General features: G+C 32.8%; 2 protein-coding genes across 7 annotated transcripts in view; one reads left to right on the forward strand and one right to left on the reverse strand.

Moving 5' to 3' along the window:
* The window catches only part of MARCHF7 (membrane associated ring-CH-type finger 7), a 50,656-nt gene extending 43,842 nt beyond the window's left edge, over positions 1 to 6,814 (forward strand). For 3 of the 5 annotated variants that reach the window (XM_036995905.2, XM_073241548.1, XM_073241547.1), the window contains 3 exons: positions 1,117 to 1,230; positions 2,764 to 2,812; positions 5,498 to 6,814. In XM_036995905.2, the coding sequence (XP_036851800.2) occupies positions 1,117 to 1,230; positions 2,764 to 2,812; positions 5,498 to 5,556 (222 nt within the window). In that variant the 3' untranslated portion in view covers positions 5,557 to 6,814. The remainder of the gene's footprint in view (positions 1 to 1,116; positions 1,231 to 2,763; positions 2,813 to 5,497) is intronic. The other 2 variants (XM_036995906.2, XM_073241549.1) reach the window with 1 other exon arrangement.
* A 2,456-nt stretch (positions 6,815 to 9,270) lies between these two features.
* Positions 9,271 to 22,735, reverse strand: part of LOC108384419 (CD302 antigen) — a 106,670-nt gene continuing 93,205 nt past the window's right edge. For both annotated transcript variants that reach the window (XM_036995904.2, XM_036995903.2), the window contains 5 exons: positions 22,618 to 22,728; positions 17,730 to 17,846; positions 16,913 to 17,086; positions 15,618 to 15,644; positions 9,271 to 9,651 (listed from right to left, as the gene is read on the reverse strand). In XM_036995904.2, coding sequence (XP_036851799.2) covers positions 9,449 to 9,651; positions 15,618 to 15,644; positions 16,913 to 17,086; positions 17,730 to 17,846; positions 22,618 to 22,728 — 632 coding nt within the window. In that variant the 3' untranslated portion in view covers positions 9,271 to 9,448. The remainder of the gene's footprint in view (positions 9,652 to 15,617; positions 15,645 to 16,912; positions 17,087 to 17,729; positions 17,847 to 22,617; positions 22,729 to 22,735) is intronic.

A 22,735-nucleotide genomic window follows, 5' to 3' on the forward strand; every position in this document is an offset into this window, starting at 1 on the left:
AAAAAGATAGCTTTTCAATTCCACCAGGAATGTTTCTGTTGTTTTCCAGGGATTTTAATGACCCACATCCTATTTAATTTGGAAGTGTTAGGAAATATTAGGTGGAATCATTGTGAAAATAATGACAGTCTTGATAAAGCTCTTGGCTTTAACTTCTGTATTCTTTGTGAGTCAGGGATTCCAGTGGCCTGACAAGTACCCTCATTTTAAATTATTAATTTAATACAGTTTATTTCCTCATCTTTTTCAAGGAGATAGCCACTAAAAATTTTTTTGTTCTTAAGATATGATTTCCTTTTAAGATAAAAATAAAGTAATTAAGTGAAACATTTAAAGAAACTTCTATGAATTTATAATTTCTTGAATACTCTGGAATCTGATAACCTGTTCACTTGCTGAAGTTGATACTAAGATCATAAAATTCTTAACCTCAGATGAGTTAATCACCAAAGAAATGGTACAGTTTATAGGTGGTTTATTGTATAAAAATTACAGAATAAGTTGGATTTTTCAAACATTATATTCATGATTTGTGTTCCCACCTTCAAAACAACAGAAATTTTGAACCCAAGAACTGTTTTTACCCAATATAAATTTTTATGTGAATGATACAAGGAATACTTTTATTACTTTTTTAAGTTCACTTTTGTTTTTACTATTGCCTTTAATTGTATTACATGAGAAACACTTGACCTGTCAGAATAGGTTTCAGTTAATAGTGGTTTAGCTGTAGATTAAGTGGTAATTTTTAAGTAAACACTGTAGCCATTTATGTAATGAAATCTGTTAATGAGCTTTATAGAGAACCAAGTCATTCATTCTACCATCAGTGACATAAAAGTCCTACCTTTATGTAAGTCATTACATAAAGGAAGACATATGAATTAAGCAGGTATTCACATAACTTTTTGAACTCATTATGTGGCATTAGAAAAATTTCATGAAATTATGAAGGGCAACCTATTTCTTCTTTTAATAGATAGCACCATATCTCTTAGTAGGAACTGGATAAGAGTACATTCCCTCTAGTTTATCAGTATACTATGAATATCAGTCTCAAGTCTACTAATTTTTCATTTTCCATTTTCTTTTTTCTCTTTTGCTTCCCTGTTGAAGGCTGAGTATGAGTTTATCAGCTCTGGTCTCTACCTAGTTGTGTTACTGCACTTGTGTGAGCAAAGCTTTTCTGATATGATGGGAAATACAAATGAACCCAGCACACGTGTCCGAGTAAGTAATAGTGGAGTGGGGAAGAAGGGAGGGTGTGATGCAGCAAATGTTTGCTTTGGAAAGCATATTGTTTTATACGTTCACGTTCTGTTTCCTTTGGGAAGCTCTTATATTAAAAATGTGTCTTAAAAATAAAATATATTGTAGATGTAATAGAAATTGCTGTCTTCCTTCTATATCAAGCAGCCTAATTTTCTCATAAAGCTATTTTAGAGAATAATTTTCTAACTCTTGAAGGTAATTGGAATATTGAAAAAGAGGAATAAAATTGGAAATACCAAGGGAAAATGTTCTTTTTAATGGGGAAAAAAACAAACTCAGTATTATAACTTAGAAACCTGAGCTTGAACTCCAACAAAAACTGAAAAAAATGTAGGAAATTAATTTTATTTGTTGTTTTCCTGCAAAAGATTACTAGTGTACTAATTTTTTAAGCATCATATTACAGACTAGTTAATATGGATGGTAATTGGCATTTACTCTGTATACTATTACCTTAACACCTAGGCTGTTTGTTAGATACTCCTTAGTTTGTTCATATGTTCATATAGATAGTCGAAACTTTTTGCCTCAGTGTACCAGTAGAAATTTATACTCTGCTGCCTTGCCCATGTTGTAAAGGACTAGGGTCTGCATCTCCCATTACTGTACCATTCTGAACACCGCTTATCTTGAAAACATGTTAAACATATTCTTCAAGCTACTTTTTATATAAATGTTCACTTTGGTGATACAAATATAGCAGTTTATGTTGAGGTATGTTTCTACTTTGAAAATTGTTGATCAATTTATATAATAGTGCTTATAAGTTGGTAAAGCATTTTTCTGTAATCATGTTAAAATTATTCCTTTAAGCCAATTGACAAATTATCATTGAGAAAGAGAAAAAATTCTCAAGACCATTCAGAATTTGAGCAGAGATCTCTTGAATTTTGAGTACTTAGAAGCCATAGTACCTAAATTTAGTTAATGCCATAAAATGATTTCTAAAAAGATGACATCTCTTCAGAGTGAATGAACCATATAAAGAATTATAGAAAGGTCTGTTGAATTCACGCTTTTGTAAAAGGCATAGATAAGTTAATATTACAGTGAAATCATTTTTTTAATTTAAAATATTTTTTTAAAGAATTAAATGTGATACTTTTAGAGCTATCAAATTTAGGCAAGAAAATATTTTTTTTGATTGACCACTAAAATTAAATCATTTGGGTCCAAATTGCAAACCTTTTTTTTTCTCCATAATATTTTGAAGTGTTATACAAGAAGATAATACCATTGAATAAAATCATTGTATCTGCTGCCAGTTTATACGTGATTTTTATATGAGTAATAATGATTATAAAAAAATACATGATTAAAAAAGTAATATCCATAAGCTTGTAAATTTTAATTTAGGGAGAGAAAGACCCCTATTTAAAGGCTTAAGATGGTGTTTGACTTTTTAAGTAGAAATGAATCTCCTATACTGATTTCTCTTTAGATCCATTTGCAGCATTTAAACTACTGTATTTCTTTCTGCATTGTTTCTAGTTTATTAACCTTGCAAGAACTCTTCAGGCACATATGGAAGATCTCGAAAGTAGGTGGAATTTCCCCTCCCCCAGACTTGTTGAATTTACTTTTGCAAATTAAACCCACAGAGCAAAACCTAAGTATATACTCTTTCTACCAAATTTAGAGCTTCATTTATAGGCTTAATAATACCAGAGTAATTGATTTGGGAAGATGGGTTGGGCAACTGACATTATTTTTATTAGTTAGATGTTTTTAATTACATTAATTTAAAGTACAGAGCAATGCAATTTTAAGCACTAGTATTTTATTTTGAATACAATTTTATTTTTGATCACTTTAATTTTTAACACTTTTAATCAAGAAGACGTTTGACCACTAATCAAACCACAGTTCTTAATCTGTTAGATTGTGTGTATGTATAAAATTTTACTTGTTATTCAAGTTTTCAGATCATAAAAGGTTTTCCTTTGGTTTGTTTATAGTTCTAGGAAAATAGCGGTGAAAGATTTCTGATTCTGAGTCTGCAACAGAAACCATAGTTTTGTTTTTGCTCCTCATGGACCTTTAGTAGGCAGTCAGCTCTGCCAGCAGCTCCAGTTTCTTTAAGATCGTGTTCAAGCGATAGGACTTCTGCCTGGGCTTCTCCTATGTGAAGTCACTTAATGCCCAAATCTTTATAGGCATCTGCAGAGCTTACCCCCTTCTCAAAGTCCTACAGCCTCCAGGGTGCTTCGTACCAGGTGGGCACAAATATTGGTGGCTCTGAACAGTTCCTGGGAATCCCGGATTACCCTACCTGTTGTACTTTTCATCCAAAGGAACTGGCTCCCCATGATCAGATTCTGACACTCTTTGAAGTGTTTTTGAAGTATGTATTCCATAGATGATTACCTGATTACCTTCTGTACCCATCTTCAGATACTTGGGAGTGTGCTCTGTAGTGTGCATATAACATTGTTACCTTTCGAGAAAGCTTAACATCCTTTGGAGGAAGGTTTGAGGAGGACTTGGTCCTCATTAGAATCTTTTAATTGCTTCAGTAATTCTAATACATGGATTTTTGTTATTATGTTGTTAAAGATTTTTTGTTTTAAAAGGAGTAGAGGTACAATCAGATAATAGGTTTTCACAATTTTAGTATGTTAATTGCTTCAGTAATTCTAATACATGGATTTTTGTTATTATGTTGTTAAAGATTTTTTGTTTTAAAAGGAGTAGAGGTACAATCAGATAATAGGTTTTCACAATTTTAGTATGTATGAAAATGGTATATACAGGTTCAAATGTTTTATGGCAAGTGGGAATTCAATTAGTATACATCTTTTTTCCTTTCTACCTTCTTAGTTCAGATCCCTTATATTGTCCAATACTAAGATCTTTTTTTGTAAATTACAATTTGTACTTTGTCAGGTGTGATGATAGTAATTTGTTTCAGTGCACATTTTCCCCAGATTGTTTCTCTTTTGTTTTTTAAACTTAACATTCTTATCTAGAATTTAGTTTCCTAAATATAGCATTGTCTACTCCCAGCATGTGAGAAGAAAAAGACAGAGGTGAAATACACCCAAACTTCTCTGGGAGTGAAACATGTTATGGGTGCTACAAGATAATTCCTAAGTACCAGAGTCTTAATATATTCTGAAAACTTTTTCTGACTGAATTTTTCCTCTCCTGTGGTGTTAATTGAACTGGCACTTAATTTAGTGTTAAACTCGTTTTAACTTGAACTGCAATTTGACATTTCTCCATGATATAGCATAAAATGTAACCATAAGATATACTTTCATGGGCTAAGTTTATGTTTGACATCACTTATTAAAAATTGAATTTAAAAATTTCTGCTACATAAATACACAATATATGATGACTTAAGCTTCATCTATTCGTGAGTAATATTCTTGTTAATTCCATTTGCAGGGTGCTCTTAAATTTTCTGGTATTAAAAAAAGGAGAGTATACATTTAACTTTTCTGCCCTTAATAGGGGAATTGCTGGTAGATAGTTATTTTCTTGAACTTCCATTTTCTTCCAACACATAGCAGTTTACAGAATACCTAGTTTTCTACAGTTATGTCCTTCCTGAAAACATTCTAGGACATTTTATATTAAACACTTGAGCCACTAATGACTCCAAAATAAATTTGAGGTCAGAAATGTTGCAGAAGTTTTGTTTCTGATGGTGTAGAAGCATAGGAATAATCTCAACAAAAGGTTTTTACTAAATCAGTAATTTTGACTTAGGCTGTATGTATTAAAGCTTTTTTGACTGACTAACTAGAGCATTTTCTTGGCACTATATAGACATAGCTTTGATGTAAATTGCAAGAACACCCATAACCTATTATTCTGTGTACATTTTCTTTTGTTCTCATTGGATGCATCAAACATGCAACGGTAATAAGCCAGATTCTACTTAGGTGTGTGAGAGCACTTGCCTTAAGTTCTCCAGTGTATATATCGTTAGCCAATATGAACACAAGTTGATCTCAGAAACTTTTTAGAAGAAACTCTTGAACCACATTTTTAAATATTTTTCATTTTTATAAAAACTAACATAACAAAAAATTGTGGATGGGCATCACCCACAGTTAGCCACCCTAACCCTGTCAGGATAACTTAGATTTTGACTAAACAGTGTATTAAATTGGGATTTTTATTTGACAAGTCATTGCTGCTCTGGCTTCATATTTACGCTTCCATTCTCATCCCCCTTAAAATCATTTTTGATCATCTTGTTTTCTTTCAACAGCTTCAGAGGATGATTCTGAAGAAGATGGAGACCATAACAGAGAATTTGATATTGCCTAACTTCATATAAAACAAATGGATGGTCTGTGAACAACTGTGTTTATTACAACTGGCAATTGAGTATTAATTTTGAGGGGGAATGCCTGTTGAATATATTGATTATATGTGTGTGTATATACATATATAATGAATATATATATGCATATGTATGCATGTATATATATATTCATTCTCAAGTGTTGCTGAATTAAAATTCTGCTGGACCTTTAACATGGTCATATAAGTTGGTAATCAAAAGTATTTTTCTGGTAGGTGAATGGGAAAGTGTTAACTTTGTTTTACATATCTAAGCAGTGCTGACAGCCTGTTTTGTGTTCTTATTACTGTAGTCATATTTATGAAAAGAAGTTCATGTTTTAGTCTCTTGGTAGTGAAAAAAAGTGGGACAAAATATACTTTCAAAATAAAATGCCAGATGGCACCTGATTACTTTAACTTTTAAGATGCCTTAAGTTGCAGTCTTCATATTATCATAATCATTTTCTTCCACTTATTTTAAAAAAGAAAAAAGAATGGGAAGTAAGTTCTGAAGAGCATTATATTAGATTTCCAACTTTAATTTGAATTCTAAATTGACTTAGCAATAAAATCTAGTTTTTAAAAAAGTATAGAAATGTAAAAGGTATAAGTGATGGATAAATTTTTGTATTGATTGGAAAGTGCAAATTATATTTGATAGTCCATAGTATGTAGATATTCCTCTTAGGAATACTACAGCTGTAAATTATATCAGAATTGTCAGTTAATGCTATTTGGTAAAAGAAAAAGAAGGGGAAAAATGTGTTACAATCTTAAAAATTTATGGAGTATTTTTAAATCCCACCTTATGTTCAGAGTTTAAAGTGCTGGTTTTCAACGTGTTTTTTTAGTGTTGTCACTTCTTGTAGATAAATAAGATATAAATAACCTGTTTGAATTCTGGTTGTTTTTAACTTGGTAATTATGAGCATTTATTTGATGACTTAATATTTTCATTACCTTTTCACCGTGAATAGATCTACACTGGTCTTGAGTTTGGTTTATTTCCATAACACTGTATATTTCCTCTGTCAACACCCTGATGATACACTTTTAAAAGTACCTTCAGGTGGTTTCAGGTTAAATAAAGTCTATGTCATGGCAACAAACTACCTTTTTAGAACCCAAGTAGAAACCATGTAATTTCTCAAATGTGAATCAACAGTTTGCCCACATTTAGTCAGTTTTTTGGTCTTCATGTAAAACCTTGGCTTGAAATAAATGCATACTGATGGATATACTTGACAGTTTGAAATGTTTCCTTTTCAGCGTGCTCAAAGTAGACTTCAATCAAACCTTATAGCCAAAAATTTTCTCATAATACCAAATCCCATTTCATACAAAAATGTTTCTGAAATATTTGCCCAACTTTTACCTTTTATCTTTGCATTGCCTTACTTAACACAGAAATAAAATTTCAGGGTGCCAGTTTCAGTATCTATTCTCTGAGTCCCTAGGGGGATGCTCTGAATTTTAAACATTTATACTTTTAATAGGACTGAGTACGAAAATTATCTTCTGCTTAACCCACAAAATCTTTTAAAAATTTAACTGATAGAAAATATTCCTTTGATGTGCATACAATTTACTTATAGTTATATTAAATACTAAATGATGGATACAGAGACAGTGGTTTGTGCTTTATAGTATTCCTGTAGTTTCTTAGTGCCACTTGGTATTTCAATATTTTATTATTTTCTGATACCCTATGAATATGAATTAGAAGGAATGAGGAAATTCTCTTTTACTGGTTATTTTAAACTCTGAGTAAAAGTAGGGACTATATGCTACTCACTGCAAAGAATGTAAATCCTAGGAAAATGTAGTTAAAAATATGTTATTCTCTCTAGATATCTGTCAAACATGAGAATTCATATTGTAATTATTAGCTAGAACCAAGGTGTTGAAGAAAGCAGTTTATAAATTATGAATGTAAATATGCTTATGTTATTGTCAGTAAGTACAGACTTGAATGATAGTTATCTGTTGACCACCAAATAGAAGGGTCTGTTAACAGATGCTATGATACATAAAGAAAATTAAGATTTAGCTCTTCATTCCCAGGGGTCTCTAGGACTTGTTCGAAAATGAAATCAAACCTGGAAAATTAATTATCAGTTTAAAACAGCCATTTTGGAAGAGCTGACATAGATTAATAGAAGAAAATGAGTTAATACGGTACGAGGGTGAGTGGTAGGGGATATTTTACAGCAGTGTTGTCCAGTAAAACTTTCTTAGGATAATGGAAATGATCTATAATTTGTATTGCCCAATATGGTAGCTACTAACCAATGTGATTTGAACATTTGAAATGTGCCTAGTTACATTTAATTTTAATTAAATAGCCACGTGTGACTTGTGGTTACTCTATTGATACTTAGAGATTTAAGAGGTAAGATCAATCTTAGTTATTAAAGGAATGGTAGACTTTGAATAGGAAAATCAGGAAAGAATTCCAGTTTAATGTTCACTATTAGTAGCACTATTAATAGCCTATCAGTAATAAAATACACATCTCAATCACACAAAATCTCAGATTTAAAGCTTCACAGAGCATAATTGTTTTTGAGTAGCATAGTGTAACATTTGCTCTTTTAGTACCAGACAGCCACACCATTTAGTCTCGTCATCACTTTGTAGTTACTCATGTCTTCTTATCAATAGTGCCGTTTTCAATTCATAAATGGCATAAACTGGGATTTTGCCAATGGTCGAGTTTGAGAAATAGTATATCTCCTTATAAGAAAAATATTCCTCATGAAATAATTGATGGGATATGGGTTAGGGAGATATTACTATCTTTGAACCTTTCAAGTTTCTAGATATAAATACAACTATGCAAACTATTCTTTATTTTGTAATACTGTTTTTAAGCTGTAAAGGATGCTAAGAAAATTACTAATTTCAGCTTCTTCCATTTTCATGTTTTAGCCCCAAAATGATTAATTTCACCTTTGCTTAAAATGTACGGTACAACTTTGAAGCATTGCACATTGTCACTACAGTAATACTTAGTGTTCTTCTGTTTTCATGTCATTCAGCTTGTCAGTGCTTATGGGGTGTGACATACCTTATATAGTAACAGGTATGGTGGTAGGAGAAAAATCATTAAAGGTACTATAAGTGCTAGTCTCTTTGCCATCCTCCTGGTATGGCTATTTTTTCTTGTTTCAAAAATTCTATAAATGTTATTAAAATTCTACCCATTTGTGATGGGCAATAAATACTGTTGTGGTCCAAATGGTGTTCTAAAAATAATGAAACTGCAGGATTATGTGGAATATCAGGTGTTGAAATCTGTAGTTCTCCAAATTTTAAATCTAGGAAGATAAAAATATTCAGAGGAATTGGTTGCTAGATTATCCAGCAGGTATTAGTGATATCTAAATGTATAGATCTATTTCAAAGTGAGGTTTATTCTCTATATCGTGTTCATGAATAAAGAAGCAAGAACCTAGAAATTGCTAAAGACCTAGAGACTGCCAAAACTATAGTGGTAAGTAAAAACTTCTTAATTCAGTTATAAACCAAGGTGGTTTAACTAAAAAGGAAACATAGAGCAGGTAAGATACGTAGAATAGAAGTTTTTATTTTTACTACTTGGTCTTTTAAGTTTTCCCTCATTCAAGTGAAAGGTACATTTGGGGTTGCAGTTGAGACCACTGGTCTAAACCATTTAAATTATATCTAAGACCATTCTTTTAAAATCTTTTAATAATGAACTTAGATTTTTTATTACAATGATTACATTAGGATTATTATTGGAATAAGGAAAATGCCACAAAAACTTAATTTTCATTGTCAAGTTTTATATTAAAATCCTACACAGGAATCATTACAAGGTATTCAATATCTTAGTCTGAGACTTTCAAAATCAGTCAAATTGAACAGCATATTCATTTTCTTCTTCAACTACCAAAACACAGTCATCATTATAAGGTGATTGGGGTGCAGTTGAAAAAACTGTGGTGAAACCAGAATCCAAATTTCTTTTGTACAGGAACCAAACAATTGCCCCCAAAACTGTCAAAATCACTGTGCTAGCAATCACCAAAGCTGATATTAAAATGTGGTTATCTGAAAAGGAAAAGAAAAAAAAATATGGGAAATCAGGGTACACAGGTTGCCAATAATGCATCTTGGGGAGCACAAATAGTTTCACGTGTAAATATCTGCCTTTTTGAGAGTTCCCACAGATAAGAAAACAAAAAGTATACACTTATTACCAATAGTTCAATTTCTTAGCTTGAAGAATTGCCATACTTCAGATTCTCAAGTACATTTTGCAGATCTCCACTAAAGCTCCTAAAGGGAGAATTACCCACACCTAGGGTACACCACAGTCCTATTTGTCTCCCTTGGTTTTACCTCCCTGACCTAAGACTACAAATTCAGACCTGCTTTCTTCAAGAGTAGTTGTCTTTAGGTAATTGTTCTATTAGTGAAGCTTAATGGTTCATACAGTTTTGGGATTTAGTATTTGTTTCACTGACACACCAAAAGTGGCACTTTAAAAATTTTTATTCAAGTAATTAACATTCTTGTGTGTGCCTGAAGTAATTGTGCACAACTTTGCACTTCATGGCTATTCAAAACTTGTAATCTTTCTGTATGAATTTAATAAATCAAGGGAAATTTATTGTTTTAGGAGTGAGGCAGAGGAAAATGCTTTGGGGAAGATAGTTGTATTAGATTTAGTAGTAAAAGACAAAAATACTAAAAATCCAGAACTTTTAAATTTACATAAGTACCTTGCATTACCATTACTTGAATATACTCATAATGCTCCTTTCAGCTGTGCTGAGCCCTGGAAAACTTAAAGCTCCAAGAAAAAATTGGCCAAAGTTACTTAAGATGAGGGAGAGCTGTTGATATTTTAAAATATTTTTTAATTTAAAAATTTCTTTACATTTAGGAGGAGTGAGGAAATGGCTATAGCCGAATCTCTCTTTTAAATCTTAAAATAGATAAAATTTTGTAGTTGCTGCAATTTGCTGAGTTATGTTATTCTTTAGGGACACTGAAATTTAAAAACGTGAAGCCAGTACTGTAAACTGAATTCAAATAACATTCTTCATAGTTTTATTAATTAAATTTAGCACAGCCCATTTGCAGTATAGTGCCCTAACTTTACAAATGTGAACATACTGATTTTGTCCATTAATTAGTGTAACAATACATTCATAATTAGTATCTAATTATGATTATGTGATCATGGCTCAATAAAGAAAGATGAAAAGTAAATTTTATTCTGAAAGAGCATAGTAATTGAGACATTGGTTTATAGATAATCTCACACCCTGACAATAAATTAAAAGACCTGGTATCCTAAGAACAGAACAGCATCCAGCATTGGTCGGGTTTTGGTGGATTCCTTGTATTTTTACATTCCCTTTTTTTACTCTTATTTTTAACATTTTTCAAGTGACTTGTGGCTAGCTGCCTCGTGGGCCTTTCCATTGGCCAGCTGCTTACTCCTGAAATGTGGAAGAGAGCCAGTCTTGAAGCAGCTTAGAGTGGTATGTTAAAACATGTAAGGTGTTATATTTGGGGGACAGTTGTACATTACAAAATCTGCTATCTACTAATTAAAGGGAAAATCCAGTGCTCAGTTTACTGGGTAAATAATTGCTATCATCTAACACCTAGTCCTAATTTAAAAACAGCAAAAATAACAATTAGCTAGGGAGATAAATCTTAACCTAATAAAGAGAAGTTGAAGCCTATAACAAACATATCAAAACAAGCTTTCACTGTCCTGTGGTTCTCAAACCCATACAGTCTGTCACCAATGATGTGTGTATGACTAAACAGAAACAACATGTTCCAACTCTACCTGCTGCTCTGGACGGCCAGCGCCCCCGCCACCTCAATTCCCCTTGTTTAGCTTGGCCTGACATCACTCTCTTGTTTGCCTTTTATTTTTCAAACTGCTCCTTCCTAATCATAATTACAGTGACTCAAAACTGCTTGACCATGTAAACCATTTGAGTCTTTTATGCAAATCTATTTATAGTTTGTTGTTGATGCCTCTCTCCATTTTACTCCCAAGTCCGTTCTTGAATTCCCTTAAAGGGTGACACCAGTAGCTGTTCCTGAGTCACCCAATCCAGGAATTGTCCTAGACTTGCCATTCACTAATCGGGACTGCATATCTTCATCTTTGTCCTGTCTGACCATTCCTCCTCCCACCTTCATGCTGTAGTTTTAATAATTGTATGAAGCCCAAACTTCATAATCCATCTTAACTTTTTGCTGGACTCCATCATAGGCTAATTTCTAATGCCTATTGTGTATATACAGTTCCCAGATTTTTAACCTTTTTATATATCTGAGGCACAGGCTTTAAATGATTGCCCAAGTCCTTTTTGTAAGTGACAGACGAAAAATTCAAACTATTCACTGGTTTATGCTGATTCATCCTCTGGAATAAACTTTCCTCTTTTCTGTCCAATATCTACTTGCCCTTTGAGATTTAACACCTGCATTATCTGCAGTAAGTCTTTGCTGAACCCAACTTGAGCTAACTACCCTTTCCTGTATGCCTGCTACCATTTACATCCTAGTACAGCTGCTCTAATTTTCTTGACAGCATTCTTCCCAAGGGGGTCTTCTGGCTTAGACTTGTGTGAAAAGGAACTCCCTGATTGCCAGGAACTCCACTCCACCTGTTTGTCTCCTGGTTGATTAAACTCAGTGGCTCTATTGTTAATTCATAAAGTCAGAGTAAACCTAATCCCTTTCTGTACGTAAGGGTTTCAAACATACTATCACTTCTTTTAGGTCTTCATTCTGCTCAAATATGGCCTTAACAATGAGGCCTCCCTGGCCACCCTTCTAAGAAAAAGCAGCCCTTTCTCCGTACACTCATTGATCCTTTTTCTCCACAGTACTTGTCATTGACATACCATGCATTTCTCCTTCCCACCAAGATGTAAGTTTCAAAGAAATTTTTTCTGTTCAGTCCTGCTCTGTCTGCAGGGTCAAATATCAGAAGAAAGACTGGCACATACTAGTTATGCATATTTATTAAATGTGTGTGTTTTTCAATGAATTCAAAGGTAACGAGTCTAAAGACCAAATGTTGCCATATCTTCCAGCTATTTCTGACATGGTTTTGAAACCCATTATAAACATCCACCAGCTCTTTAATACACGTTTCAATTTTGTGTAATCTTTTTTTCCCCTAAGTATACATGTGCATAGCTTAAAATTCAAAGTTCTACAAGGTATGTCATGAAAAATAATGTGCTGCTCCTGCCCCACTACTAACCCCTAATTTTCATTCCTCAAAGATAACCACCCATAACTTCTGTTACTTGCCTCCATGCTTCTGAATAATGTGCTTACACTGCTTTTCTTGATTTAAAAAATTTTAATTCTGTTAAGATACATGTAACAAAATTTACCATCAATAGCATTAAGTACATTCACATTATTATGCCATGTCACCACCATTCTTTTATAAAGTTGACTGCTTCAGGTACCTCGTATAATTGGAATCATAGTACTTGTCCTTTGCTGACTGGCCTATTTCACTTGGCCTAATGTCCTCCAGGTTCATGCATGTTGTAGCATATGTCCATTGCTTTTTTAAGGCTGAAGAGTAATGTACCTTTTGGCTATTGTGAATAATACTGCTATGAATGTGTGTGTACAAATAATCTCTTTGATCCCTCTTGACTTTTGGGTGTGTACTTAGCAGTGGAATTACTAGATTATTTGGTAATTTAAATTTTTTGAGGAGCAACCATACTGCTTTCCATAGCAGCTGTCCCACTTTACAGTCCCACAAATAGTGCACAAGGGTTCCATTTTATCCACATCCTGGCCAACACTTGTTTTCTGGGTTTTTGATAGCCAACCTAATGGATATGAGATAGTGCTTTCTTGATTTTTAAAGATGTTATATATTCCTCCTATAAAGGGAATCTGACTCCCCATATACAGACTTAAATACTCCTTTCCTCTTCCACCATAGTTATATCATAGCAAGCCCCAAATAGAGAAACTATGATACACATACCTGACAAAAGACTCATATCCCTAATGCTTAAAAACAAACTACCAATCAGTGAGAAAGGCAATCCAATTTTAAAAAATGAGGGCAAAAGATCTAAACAGGCATTTCACAAAAGAAGATGGCCAAATGGCTAATTAATGTGTAAAGGTGCTCAACATTATTTATTCATCAGGAAATGAAAAAAAATTACAGTAAATTCACTACACACCCATCTGAATGTCTAAAATAGATCGACAATATAATATCGTGTGATGGATGTAGAGCAAATGGAACTTGGATACAACAGCAGTGGACATATAACAAGTTTAACCACTTTGAAAAATTTCATTGTTTCTATCAAACATGTCAGCTACCCTATGACCCTGCAATTCCATACTTTGGAATATACTCAAGGAAAATGAGAACATAGGTCCAAAAAAAGACCTATGAGACTGCTGATAGCCCTATCTTAATATAGTGCCAAACTAAAAATGACCCTAATACCAGTAACAAGAAATGGACAAATTGTGATACAAAATATGCAACAAAAGAAAGTACAATATATACATGGATGAATCTAAAAATAACTGAAAGAAGCCAGTAGAGTTACATTACGTTCAAGAAAAGCAACTCTAAACCATAGTGACAGACATAATGATAGTGGTTATCATGGGGTGGATATGACTGGGGGGATGTTTACTGGGAAGGCCTTGAGGGAACTTTTTGATGTGATGGAAATACATCGATTTGAGTGGTAGTTACACAGGTGTATACATAAGCAACCATCAAGCTTTATATTTAAGATTTGTGCATTTCATCCTATATTATTTTTATTTCAAAAAAATAGAGATTAGAAACTATACCATCCAGTTGCAAAAATCAAAAAGTTTCATAACAGGCACTCATACATTTCTTCTGGGAATGTAAATTGGTACAACTTTTAAAGAATACCAGTTTCAATCGAAGTTACATAGTCACTTTCAATCCAGTAACTATTTCAGAGACTCATCTACAGATAAACATGTATGCATTCACTGTAGCATTGTAATAGCAAAGGTTTGGAAACCCAGTAAGGTCTGGAGCTGGTTAAATTAACTATCTCCATCCATATAATAGAAGATTTTGCAGTTGTAAAAGGAAGATAAACTCTAGGTAATGATATGGAGAGATACCTAGGATACATTAGTGAATAAAAGGGCCAAAATAAGTCATATATCTTGATTTTCTTGTATTGGAAAAATAAACACTAGACAGTTAAAAATAAATTGAAATGGTGCCCCAGAATGGGGTGGATGGGGAAAGTATGGGAGATGGACTTTTCTGTGTTTGCCTTTACATAGTTCTGCTTTTTGAATCAGGAAAAACATATTACCTGTTCCTTTTTAAAAATGTGCATTTAGTAAGCCTTAAAGGAAGTTGCTTTGTGAATTGTAATTACAACTTTGAGGTAGAAATCTTTTAAACAAAAGATGTGGAGTTGTTTCCCACAAAAATAGATAATGGAGTTAAATGGAATATAATTTGGTGTTTTAAAAAACATTCACAGTTTGCAGTTAACATATTTCAAATGTCAAGTCTTACTAAGCTAAGAGACTTTTGTACATTATAGAAGTCAATTTACTTTGTTATAAATTATTTTTTTTTGAGAGGGCATCTCTCATATTTATTGATCAAATGGTTGTTAACAACAATAAAATTCAGTATAGGGGGGTCAATGCTCAATGTAGAATCATTAATCCATCTCAAGCCTAATTCTCGTCAGTCTCCAATCTTCTGAAGCACAACGAACAAGTTCTTACATGGTGAACGAATTCTTACATAGTGAATAAATTCCTACATGGTGAACAGTACAAGGGCATTCATCACAGAAACTTTCGGTTTTGATCACGCATTATGAACTATAAACAATCAGGTCAAATATGAATATTCGTTTGATTTGTTATAAATTCATTTTAATGGGTCTTTAGTAGCATTTTAACATGCTATAATCAATGTAATTTTTTTCTTGTGGTAAAAATTTTAACAAAAGACCATTACTTACCTGATAAATATTTCTTTTCATATGGGACTAAAATACAAAAGAAAATAATAATTAAAATTTTAGTTTGTCTTATTCTAACTAAGACAAATGCTTTCAAAGTAGTTTAAAATTAACTGTTTAACAGCTTAGTATTATCCATATTTCTATTGTTTGGTCAATTGCCTGTATTATCTGTGTTACCTGTTTTGAATTTTGTTTTTTAAAAAATGTAGAAGTCTACAAAATGCACTAGTTTGGTGGGAAAATAATAAGGGAACTTAAGACAATAATGATGAAGTGAGGGAAAAGAAGATTTTGGTTAGAGAGTTTGCAGAAAACAAACAGTAAAATCAATATATGGCTGTGACCTTTCCTCATTAGTATGGATTTTGTTCACTATTTCTGATGTTTCAGAGTTACAGTTTAAAATTTTGGTTTATACAATGGTGTTCTGAGTCAAAGTCAAGAAAAGAACCAATTTTTAAAAAAGGATGCCTCCTACCATAAAACTGGCAAATATTATTTAATAACCAAAACTGACTGTAGTCAAGTACCCTGCTGAGGCAAGTAAAAGAAAGTGTAATTCCAGATGTAAAGAAATTAAATAAATAATCAGAAACATATAGTTCTGGTTTACAGTTGAGATAGAAGTGGGGAATATACTAAGAATGCAAAATAGGGATATGGCTGTGTCATGTTTCAGGCATCCACAAATCATATTTTGAAATTTTAAATGTCTTTAATGAGAAAATTCTTTCTAAAACTTAGAAGAGCAGACTTCGTCCAATATCTAAAAAATGATAATAATTGTGAGACAGGATAAATTTTGTTCATTAGAAAGCATTCTAATGAGTCAGAAGAAAACTTCTATTTTAATCCAGAATAAATTATAAACCGATGTAACTTGTTTGTTTAAACAAAGGATGTTCTTGTATAGAATCAAACTCTTTGTAAACTAACACTAGAATTCTGGAATCATCAGAATTTGGAGTCAGACATGACTATTCTTCACCACTTCCACTGTTCAATCAAATCACATACAAAGAGGCTATAATAATTGGTTTGAACAACAGAACAAATATTTGACCTTTTGCAAGCTCTAAGAATAAGCAGAATGCTGGTTGACATGACCTCACCCTATCTATAAAATATGAGAAAATTATATTTGATTTTCAGGAGACTGGGGAATAAACTATCTTAGTATATTCTGAAGTCTTCTCCCTCTATCAAGGCATACTTATCTCACAATTATTTTAAAATCAATCCTACTTTCCCCACCCCTCTTAGAATGGGAAAGGGTCCTCATTTGTACTTACTAGCTGCTTTACAAAGGGTTCCTTCCACAGAAGAAACTTCACAATTTCCTTTTTTCCATTCACCTGTCTTGGTGTGCAAAAAGGCACAGGTGTCAATTAGATCTTCACCATCTTCTTGGTCTGTCCATTTATCAAATGTCATATTTGACTTATCAAACCACTTGAAACTGGCATCTGTCAGTGAAGAATATTGTCAGTGTTATAACAGTTTAACAGAAAGCCAAAGAAAAGGGTCTAGGACAGAAGGTGGGAAATTACTAAGGTATGTTTAGTCTAAACTTCTGGTTATAGGATTTAAATTAGATGGAGGAATATATCCTGTGTACAGTCAAGTCAAAGGTATTGGTTTGAGAAGACTCAAGAAGATCCCATTTTTATAAAGAAAAATAACATTTTCATGGGGAAATAGCCAAGAAAATAAAATGCTAATATAGTAACCTTAGTAATTTCATTTCATTTTGAAAATAATTATGTATGTACTTTCTTTTTTCTACAGTGACAATGCCTTTACATAATAAAACTTTGATGTTTAGTCTTTATTGTAACCGTTGACTTGACACTACTACTAATTTTTGTGACCCTACCATATTAAAAAAAAATGAGCATGTCACCGCATTTTAATCCAGACACAGGAATCAACATTGACTCTCATATGTGAAACACTGAGCTGCTTAGGGAAAAGCTGTGGTACACGTCATGGGTGCATACTGAAAATACATGACTACATGGAACATCAACTACGAATTGAAGAATCTCAAAATCAGTTTGCTTAACATTAAGGGGAAAAGGGATATCCTAAAAGATAAATATCACTTACCATCTGTGTCAAAAAACATGCCTAGTAGGATATCATCTGGGCCTTTCCACTGCTTTTTCAAAGTATCCAATATAAATGCATTTTCTTCTTCATTATGTATGCTTATCATGTCTGCTCCTGAAATTATTTTAGGGAGGAAAAAAAAACACGTTCCCAGAATCAATGAAATATATATAAAAGTTATGCATTAAATAATACCTGTCTTACATTTTCACATCTTAAGATTATTTATATTATGCACATTCCTGAAGAGAATATACTAATGTAAAATGTGATAAGTTGAACAGTCATTTTATACTTCCTGTTCTTCTGAGGAAAACTGGCAAGGCCTTGTCTCATTGGTTAATGTTTTTCTTGGATTCTTTCATCTGGCTCAAGAATAAGGAGCAACAGCCATGTATATTTTACGTCTTACATAACTTCTTTCATCCTTACACTCTATAAGCTACATAGCAACCCATAAACATTAGCAGTAATTTTCAAGAGAGATTTTACTTTGTTTCTCAACCTAAAGAGACACTCGTAAATTAATCATTCCACTTTCCTACTTGGATAATATGAGAAAATGCTAGTGGAGTTAGTTTCTCTCCTGATACTTTTTTTTTCCCCCAAGTGAAAAAAATGAATGATGACATTAAAGTGTATAGTCATAGCCAGAAATCTGGTGGGAAGGATCCATCCGGCCCCTGAGGAAGATAAACAGAAAGGACAGGAACCCCCTTTTCCGCTGTTCTCAGCCAAATGAGGAATATAACATCAAAATGCTAAGAAACGACTTAATAGCCTCAGTAATTTTAGAAGTAACAATTTTTCTATTTTCCAAGAAATTGTTGATCTTACACATATTTTAGTTACTTTGTATACTACAACTAGTCGAAATACATGGAGGGTTGAGGAAGCTTTTCCTACTGTTAAATTACATTCTTCAAAAATCCGCACTTAAGCCTGAGTACTTCTGAGCATCTTTTTAGATCAGTGGTTCTCCACCTTGAGTGCACATCAGAACCTGGAAGGCAGAGTGAGTCAGTAAGACCCAGATGGGCCTGAGAATTTACATCCTAATTCTCAGTTGACACAGATGCAGCTGATCCAGAAACCACACTTTGAGAACTATCAGTCTTAAATAATAGGCTACTGTATTTATGATGTAACTCTAAAATTGACAAGTTTTTGTAATAAACAGTTAAATGGAGAAGAGAAAAAGAGCTATTAGGTCCTTACATGGTAAGAATTTGTATTAGGTGATTACTTCTGCATCTTTTAAAAGAGGCTAAAAAACAAACACACAACTACAAGGTAAGAAAACCAGGGCCAAAAATTTCCCCAAAAACAGACATACTGTTAGGGAAGAAAATTACAAACTGGGTAGGCTATAGCTTTATTATAAGTCAAAAATAAGGTCAATACTTTGACAGAAGAAAAACACTGGTCTCACACTATTAAAAAAGGCCATTCACCCTCACTAATAAACATAGCACAAGAAATACATGAAAAATGCAGTCTCACTGGTAATGAAAGTTAAAATAAGTGGATTTTTCAGACATGCAAAATTAAACAGTGTTGGCCTTGGGTGTAGTAAAATAGGAACTCCTAAGTGGTTAGTTGGAGTGAAGATTAGTACAACCTTTTTGGAGACGGTTTGGCAAGATGAAAACCCTAAAAACATTCTTTGACCCAGCAATCTTTAACAGTTATGCTAAGGCAATCATTGGTTCTGGTCACGAATGGGCACCATCATTAATGTTCATGTTTTTTATGACTACAAAAGAGTGGAAATACCAGTGGTAGATGACTGGTTAAACCAATTATGGCATATCTATGTAGTGGAAAAACAACAGTTATTAGAAATATGCATTCAATGTCACCGCCATGGAGAGACATTTTTTACAGGAAAATGCAGATTGATTACAGAATAGTTTGCCTATAGATACATATTGTAAAAAGCAAACATGAAAATATATTTGCCAGGGAAAAAAATTCTAGAAGCATTCTTACCAAAATGTAAAAAGCCATTATATTTCTTTAGATTGGTGCAATTTAGGGTGGTTTTGTTTTATCTTTTAAATATTTGCATATGTGTTTTTCTAAGTTTTCTATAGTGATTGTGCATTGTGTAATAAAGTTGATAAGACTGATCTTTAAAATACTTAAAAATATTTTAATTAATCCAAAATCAGGATTCGACAAGGTTCTGAGTCATACTCCATTTTTAAAAGACTATGTTTTCTTATAAGTTCCACCTGCTATCACCTCCCATCTGTTAAACGTCATATAGACTGTTAATCTGCTTTACCCTAGTACATACTTGTACTTAGTTGTGCATACTTGTGAAATGTGACCACAATGCCACTCTGGAAAAATCCTCAAGGGAAATATTTAACTAGGATATAGTTTAATTTTAAGTGTTCAGAGGTGAGTTTTTCATCATTTTCTCTGATCTTATGGCCGCCAATGGGAACTTTGATGATTCTTAACATCTAATTAAATACTGTATAAATTTAAATTACTATGTTAGGCAAATAAGACACTCTTTCATTCTCTTTAACAAATGACAGCATAAGTCTCTGAAGAATGCATGTACTCAAGCAAAATTTTTTAACAGTGCATTACCAGTAACACTACCTGCTGAGATATAATTTGGGTCTTAAATTCTTTTTATGGAGAGTGACATGGCTCACAGATCATGAAAAGAAAGATTGAAAATATTTTTTCTATTATGATGATAACGTGTAAGTTAGAAGTAAATGTTGCAAAATAAGAAAAATTTTAGCCTCTCACAATTATTTTCCTCAATAAGTAATAGCAAAAATAAGGAGAGGTAACATCAAATAAATTAACATAAAACACTGGGAATATTTCTAAATACAGCTCTTTGTAGCCCAGTAGATAACAAGTTACTTATTTCCTATACCCCAATGATAGGTTTAAGATAGGATTTTTTATAGCTGTGAAGATTTTATAAATATATACTACTATTTCTTAAGCTTTTCTGTTTCATACATAGCAAACACTGAATTCATGTCTGTCTACTGTTCTAAACCAAAACACTACCTTAGCCAAAAGTAAGTAACAGTATTATTATTATTATTTTAGTTAATACTCTGAGTCAGCAATGAAATAGGTACTTCCAGAATGGAAGGAAATGTAGAGGATTATCAAATAAATGATGAGGTTATCAGAAATGTATGAAAAATTTTAAAAAATAGTAAACAATTTATAAGTTTATAAAACTTATAAAAATGTTTCAACTTGGAAAAAACAATTTTCTTTAGACACAAGGCAGATTTTTTTAAGCAAATTTGTAAGTTTGTAAATGGCTGTACTGATTGAACAAGTAGTTAATGGACTGAAAGAAACAATCAAAAATCAGGCCACAAAGGTGCTGGGTAATTGCAGTTTTGTTTTGTTTGCTAAAGAAAAATAGCAAATACACCTAACTGCAACTCAGTTGTAGAGGAAGTCAGTTTGCTGTCTTAAACATGCCTCCATGTGGTAAGCAGTTGCTTAACTGCTAAAGATAAGTATTAAAGTTGGACAATGAACTTTGACCTTATGGTTCATACAAGCTAATAAGAGTATAGGAACTCTTATTGGGTCTTGGCCTCCTCCACTATATTATAAATAGTTAAAATTTAATTGAAATCTGTTTATGTCTAAGTATAATTAATAAAAATGGTTAAAAAAAGGTGAAACCCCATTTAAAAGAAATTATAAAACCAAAAAAATTTCCTATTATTTAATTTCCTTAAAACCATATTGGTGTTAGAAATTTTGTCTTGTTTTCAAAGAGCCCATGTTTGGCAGATAAGAGGTTTTCAAATGGAAACAATAAATATGTATTGAGTATTACCTGGCACTTAATAGGATTAAAAACTTCTAAGCTCAAATTTATTCCTTCTATATTAAGTGAATATGATTTGACAATCTTCTAAAATGTTTTATTAGTGGGTTGTCAGAAATCGTGTTTTTTAGGTAAAGGACATTTCTAAATGCTGGGGTAATGAATAGGCCGAGGACAAAATTTAATGAGATGATAAAGAGAATTTTAGATCTCACACAGTAATATGAAGCACCTTTGCACTCTCATATCACTGTTAATAGATAATTCAGCTGAAAAAGATGCTAGCTCACATCATAGTTTTAGTTTGAACTGATAAGCAACACAACAGTTAGGGGCTTAACAGTAAGGATGCACTTTGGGCCAAAGAGCCAAATACACAAAGAGCACCCAAGCACACATTTTAAAATGAAATAAAAAAAAAAAGTTTGTAATGTGAAGTTATATTTCCCAGAGCACACTGAACATATATCCTTTAACAATCAGCCCTTTTCTCATTTCTCCTTAATGTACACTTCCTTACCACAGTCTCACTTCATGGTCCCATGTAAACGGTACTTTCAGGGCAGGATAACAGATTAAGAATCCTGGTCCCAAAATCAGACAGACCCTGGCTTGAATCCTAGCTCTGCCAATTATTTATCTGTGTGACCTTGAACAAGTAACTGCACTTAATTTCTTCTCTTGATAAAATGAGGCTAATAATAAACTACCTGGTAGGTTTGTTATGATAATTAAAGCTGAGTGAAATATACCATGTGCTTAAGCACAGTGCCGGGCACAGAGTATGTACGTTAAATGGACATGATTGTTGCTAAGGTTTTATCACTCTGCTTGAGACAGTATTGTCTTGCAACTGCCTTCCAACTCGAGGGTTAAATGTACACCCAACTCTACTGCCTGTGGGTTATGTATTGTAGAATAAAAATTGTCCATTTATTGAGAAACACCAGGTAAAAGTGAGATATGACAAAAAGCCATTTTAAAAAGAAATTAGCAAACACTATTTACTGATTTGTGAAAAAAACAAAAAAATAATAAGCTCCTTACCCTGGTCAGTACACTGATTTCTGACATCCTCTATGCTTTCTACTTTGATGGCTTCTTGAAGAAAAATGTAACAACTGTCTTGGAACTGAACCCAGGTGGATGAAGGACAATCTATGTA

This window comes from Manis javanica, chromosome 7 (assembly GCF_040802235.1).
Source record: "Manis javanica isolate MJ-LG chromosome 7, MJ_LKY, whole genome shotgun sequence".
NCBI lineage: Eukaryota > Metazoa > Chordata > Mammalia > Pholidota > Manidae > Manis > Manis javanica.